The sequence below is a fragment of the Delphinus delphis genome, chromosome 8 (genome assembly GCF_949987515.2).
Source record: "Delphinus delphis chromosome 8, mDelDel1.2, whole genome shotgun sequence".
NCBI classification, from domain to species: domain Eukaryota; kingdom Metazoa; phylum Chordata; class Mammalia; order Artiodactyla; family Delphinidae; genus Delphinus; species Delphinus delphis.
The window spans coordinates 94,932,528-94,938,527 of NC_082690.1; the positions used below are offsets into that span (position 1 = coordinate 94,932,528).

The 6,000-nt window shown below is 60.6% G+C and overlaps 1 protein-coding gene across 1 annotated transcript in view; it reads right to left on the reverse strand.

Moving 5' to 3' along the window:
• The window catches only part of ALX4 (ALX homeobox 4), a 39,799-nt gene extending 35,718 nt beyond the window's left edge, over nt 1-4,081 (reverse strand). The window contains exon 1 of the mRNA XM_060017387.1: nt 3,631-4,081. Within this exon, the coding sequence (XP_059873370.1) occupies nt 3,631-4,081 (451 nt within the window). The remainder of the gene's footprint in view (nt 1-3,630) is intronic.
• Between the last annotated feature and the right edge of the window lie 1,919 nt (nt 4,082-6,000).

Consider the following 6,000-nt stretch of genomic DNA (forward strand, 5'->3'; position numbering starts at 1 on the left):
GTGTCTCTCTTACACAAAACACACCCCGGTTTTTTGAGTAAAGTCGAATATGACCCAGGAGGAGTTTACACATTTTGTGGTGTGTGGATTGTGCTGGTGGGAGAAAATAAATATCTCTAGCATTCAAACTCTGCGTCTAATTCGCCAAATCAAGACCAGCCCCTCGGCGGTGCCCCAGGGGTCTCCGGCCCTGCCCTCGTCTCCCAAGACCTCTGCGCTAAGAGCGCTGCCTTCGCGGACGGCTGGATGGGAAGGTAGCGGTGGGCTAGCAACGAAAACCTGCGTGCACCGAATCGAAAGCGAAAGAGAAGGAGGTAGCAGGGCCGTTCTCGGTAGCGTTCCGGGGCGCAAGGCCAAGGCCTGGCGGGCCGCGCAAGCGGCGGCTTGGAGAGTCGTCCGCGTTGGGAGCGAGGTGCCGGGGTCCTTACTCCCGCGGCGAGGAGGCTCTTCGCCCGGCTGAGAAACATCGGTCTCCAGCCTGGCGTGTCTCCTGGGGCCCATGCGGCCTAGGATGGGCCAGCGGGCAGGGACTTCGGAGGGCCGCGTGTGAACCCGGAGCCTGACGGGGTCGGGATTGCAACACGCGAGGACACAGTGGGGCTCTTTAGTCAAAGCGCGAATGTCTCTGCACCCAGGGGGGACCGTGGAGTCACACGGTTCGTCGCCCTTTTAGTACTGATGGGGAAACGGAGTCGCAGTTAGGGAACGTCTGCAGCCGTGGAAGGCTTCTCACCTCCTCTTTCCCCATCTCCGAGAAGCCCCGCCACTGGAGACCTGAGGCGGCTGTCCTGCCCCAGGCTTTCTCGCCGTGGCCCCAGCACAGCCCCCAAACCCGCACCTTTCCAAGGAGCGCTTGGACCCAAGGACTGGCTCCCTGGGCTGACGTCCCAAAGGAGACCTCGGACCCTCTCCTCCGCTCGGTGCAGTCGCCCAGACGGAGGAACTGGCTTCCTGCCCGGGGGGACCAACAGAGCTGGGAAGGAGGTTGCCAGGTCAAAGCTCCCTTGGGTGGGGGCCGAGATCAGCCGCTGCAAGTCTAGCACCAAAGCCGTGTCTGCCTCTGCCTTTTCCCCAAGCTGCTGGGGACATCCGGGGTTTTTGCCTTAGACCCATTTCCCCCGCTCTGGAGTACATGCTCTCACAAGTGTGGGAGAGAACCATGTCAATGTGTGTCTCAGTCTCCCTGCTTGCTGGCCATCTAGAGAGCCCGCTCCAGGGGCCCTCCTCCCAGCTGCCTCTACAGAGATCAGAACCTCACCTCTTGATGCCTCGGTTTCCTCCTCTTGGACCTAATGTGCCTAACTTTTTTTCTACAGGAGCCAGAAATCTCCTCTTGGCCAGAGAAACAGCAGCTGCTAAGAGAAGGGAAAGAACAAGCAGAGCTGTTTGTTGTTTGTGGCTTTGCCCTGAGCAGGGCCTCCATCTCGGGCATCAGGGAAGTGGGGTCCTGTTGGTGTTTCCAGCTGCCTTTTGTCTCAACCTGTAGCTTTTGGCTTTGCCTAGCGCAAGGTTGGGGGCCTGCCCTGTCCTCACAATTGGGTGCTTACACGTTCCGACGGCACAGAGGCCGACGGTGGAAACGTGGAGCGGGGAGGCTAGACTCTTGCTCTGTGGGGGAACATTTACTACCCCATGAGGCCTTACTGTTATCTCCTCGTGATGCAGATGAGGAAACAGGGCTTTAGAGGGATTTCTTACTCTCAGGTCGCAGTGTGGGCTGCCCCAGTGGCTACTGCCTGTAGAGGATACGTTATGCAGGCTGGCAGTGGGGGCCCAGCGGGGCTCAGAGGCAGTGCTCAGAGGGATCTAGCTCTTTCCCTTTTCCCTCTGAACCCGAAGACATTTCCAAATGAGAGGCTGAAAGCAGCTCAGGATCTCTCCTTGCCTGATTAACTCAGCCTCCTCAGAAGCCTCACTGGTGAATTTCTCTAACACATGAAAAATCAGTGCGGTGGGAGAGAAAACATGCGAGTCCCCTGGCTCCGCACAGCGAACCTCCACGGGTCCCTCAGTCCGCGACTCGCTCACACCTAACATTCCCAAAGGACAGGGACCAGGAGGGGCCTGGGTGAGGCCAGGAGGAGGGAGCCTGATCTGGCAGGGGCTGGCAGGCTGGTGCATGTGGACAGGGCGAGAGCCCCTCTCCACCTGAGTGTGGAAGGAGCACCTGTGTGGAGCTGTGAGTGTCTGTGATCCGAGTGCCTGATCTCATTCCAACAGGAAGGTGGAGAGGAAAGGTGGAGGAGGTGGGGAAAGCCACCGGATCTCTACATCTGCTCAGTCTGTCCTGCGGATTTGAGAGCGTGTGGCTCTGTGCGAAGCCACATGAGCGTACTTGGTGTGTGTGTGAGCGCGCTGCTCGTGAGGAAGTGGTTGTGTGTGTATGTGTAGAGTCCAAGTGTATGTGTGAGTGTGCGTGTCAACGACCACTTAGTGGACTAATTCTGAGCCTGTGGGGAGCCAGATAGAGGCTGAGTGTAAGGAAGCGTTTCCCATGCGTTGCTTCCTAAGGTTATCCCAGTCGCCAAGGCCTCCACCATGTCCCACCTCTGTCCCCAGGCCTGGTGTCTCTCCATCGGGCCTGGATCAGTGCAGCCAAAGCCGTTGTCCTGTCAGAACCAGCTCATTTCCGGGGCCCTGCCTGAAGGCCAAGGCCACAGGGGGAGAGTGTGTACCCAGGGCTCCTAGCCCAGGCGTTTTTCCCTCCCTTCTCAGTTTCTCTCCCTGCCAGCTTGGGGCTCACCAGTGCCGATTCTGTGGGAGAGAAGGCCCAGGCTCCTCAGCTGCTCTGGCCTCAGGCCACCCTTGAGAGGCTCTCTCCTCCACTACGGTCGCGGCGCTTCGGGGCCCAGGCCTGCGTCCTGAGGCCGCCTTCAAGGGGGCTTGGAGGTCATTTAGGCCTCAGGTTCCCCGTGGGCCCAAATCAGGACCCAGAGCCTTCCCTCTTGCCCAGCACTGTGCCGCCTGGAATTCTGTTCCAGCCGGTCGGTCCTAAACCATTGTTCCGAGGCCGCCGCCTCTGGGGATCGCCGAAGGAGAAACGCTCGGGAACTCTGGTCGGCCCGCCTGCCCGCCGCGAACCACCTCGACTCAGGTCTTCCGCGGCCTCAGGCGTCTCCGGACCCGCACGCGTGTGGCGCCCCGGTTCCACGGCATCCCGGGCGCGCTCCGCCGACTGCGCTCCAGGCTCCCGGCCGGGCTCCGCACCTGCGACGCTCCCACCTGCGGCGCTGCCCGAGGAGCCCCCTAGCCGGCGAGGAGCGAGGCCTCGGCAGCCCCGGAGCCTAGCGCCCGAGCGCTGCGCTGCGACTGTTTCCCGCCGCACGCCTTGAGCCGGTGCGAAGCATCCGCTTCAAAGTCGGCCCGGCGGGCAGCGCAAAGCAAGTGGTTTGGGGGAACGGCGAAGAGGGGAGAAACAGACTCCAGGTTGAGTTTAATAGCCGACGCTCCGCTATCCCTTGGTCTCCTCGGAGCGGTCGATCCCCATTTTCCTACCCAAAGTCACACGCAGCTCGGCCCCGCGCCTCCCAGCCCGCCAACTCCTGCCTCCCGCAAGCCGAACGGGTTTTGAAGGTGCCGAAGCCCTGGGTCCTGGGGACCCCAGCCCGAGGGATTCGCACGTGCACTCACCGTAGCAGGGGACCTGCAAGGCCGCGCTGTGGCCGCCGCCGCCTTCCTGGAGTTTGAGGCTGCCGTCCGGGGGCGTCTTGCAGGCGCCTCGCTGCAAGTAGAGATGCGGTTGCTGCGCGGGTGGCTGCGGCGGCGGCGGCGGCTGCGGCGGCGGCGGCTGCGGTGCCGGCGACTGGGGCTGGAACTTGTTAAAGGAGCCCCGCGCTCCGGCGCCACTCTCCAGGGGTGCCGCCAGGTCCTGCTGCCCCGCGCCGTAGCGGGCGCGGCTCTTGGCGTCCCCGAATCCCTGCCCTTTGGCGGCAGCCGACAGGAAAGTTGTGCTGAACTTATCACCGCCGGGGTATGCCCTAAAAGGCGACGAGCCCTCCCGGCTCTGCGACACCGGGCTGTAGTAGGCGTCCATGGCAGCAGCCGGCGACTCGCAGTAAGAGACGCAAGTCTCAGCATTCATGCCTGGCTTGGGCGGGCGACGGGCGGGGGCGCGAGCGAGAGCGCGAGGACGCCACCGCGCGCCTTGGCTGGGAGTTTGGAGAGGCAAGGAGGCGGTGGCTGTGCGCTCCGCGCCGGCCTGCTCGCTCTCCCCCCTCCTCCGCTCCACGCCTGCCTCTCTCTCTCTCTCTCTCTCTCTGCTCTCACCCCCTCCTCTCTCTCCCTTCTCCCTCCCCACAGCTGGCCCAGGAAAAGAACCGAGGACTGTAAAAAGATTCAGATGTTTCGGAAAGTTGACCAGATCTCCCAAACCCTCTTAAGATTTTGAAGCGGAAAAATAGAGTGAATTTTTTTTTCTTGACTTTTTTTCCCCCTCCTCTCCCTCTTCTCCCCTCTCCCTGCTCTCCTTCCACCACTAACCCCTCCCCCCCTTAAGGAGATGCTACTAGCTCGCTCGCCGCTCGGAGGGGATTCTACCAAGAGCCGCCCAAAGGCCTTTTCGATTCAAGGCGGGGCCAGGGAGGTGTCTGGACTCCCCGGGCTCCCGAGCCTAAGCTGAGAATTGGTGGGTCCAAGCTTTGGCCTAGGGGAGGGGGGTATGCAAAACTTTAGTGACAGATTAAAAAAAATATAAAAAAACAAAACCAAAAACCGAACAGGTTTCGACATTCGGAGTCTGATGGGCCGCTAGCGTCCGGGTGCAGGCAAGTCGTTCGTACTCTTGCGTGCGAATTTGGCGGTGCAGCTGCGAGTCTTCCCACTGGTGCCTTTTCCTCTGTTTCCAACCCCTTTTCCCTATTCTCGGTTCCTCCATGAAATTAACACACACACACGCAGCAGTCATCCTGTGCACGGCCACTTTCACGTCTCGTTAACTATTTCCCTTTCCTGTAAGGGCACTGGGTAGGGATGAGGAGGGGCCCGTGTTCACTCAGACACTGGAGAACCCCCAGGCTGGGACAGTTTCCGAAGCTTTAGAACGCGGCCCCCTCCCCCCACCTCTCCCCTCCTGGGAAGGAGCCGCGTGTGCCTCAGGTCGGTCTCCGCCCGGCCGAGGGGATTTTCTGCCTGGCACACCTGAGAATGTAGAGCTGGGAGACCAGCTGGCCGCGCCTCGTCACGCTGTCACCTGCTCACTGCTCGGGTGGGGGTGAGGCAGTCTCTAATCTCTGGCCTCTCTGTCCCCGACTGTAAACCGAATGGCTTGGGTTTGATGGGTGGTGTGCGCCCCAGGGAAAAGAGCGTTTACAGCGCGTCGAGTCCTTTCCACATGGCTAATCATCAACTGCACCTCACAACAACCGTGAGTGGTGGAAATCGGGGTCCCCAAATTTTCCAATGAGCAAACCGAGGCTCAGAGAGGTGCGGTCACCTGGCTGAGGTCACACAGCCGGGAAGTAGCAGCGTCTGCCTTGAAACCCAGGCTGAGGTTAGTCCCTCGGCAGATCTGGGATGGTGTTGCTGACAGCGAAAACGCACAGAACAGAGGAAACGGATCTCTGACTGCGGAATGACTCAGTCTGAAGGAGACCAGTAAGAGCAGCCCTCGATAAACTGCAGGGAAAAATCCGTGGATAGAGGACGTATCTCAAGGGAGGCTGGGAGTGGGGTGAAAGGTGAAGGGGCAGAGTAAAATGAGAGAGGGCCTGAGCGCCCTGAACCCGGGAATGTGGGTCAGAAGTCAATCTTCTGCACCTAAAAGGTCTCCCTAAGAAAAAATATCTGGGGGGGGGTCGTGCTTCTACCCCCAACCTCATCTTAGCTAATCCTCACCCCCACCCCTCTCCCTTGGTATCTCTGCTCCTTGCTCTGCCGCCGACTGCGCGATCCCACATCTGGTTTCCATCGCGGCTTACCTTGAAGTGCTCGTTAATAAAGATATTCTGCAAACCGCGGCCAGGGGTGCGCAGGCCCGAACCCTTCCCCCGCCGCCCACGGGGA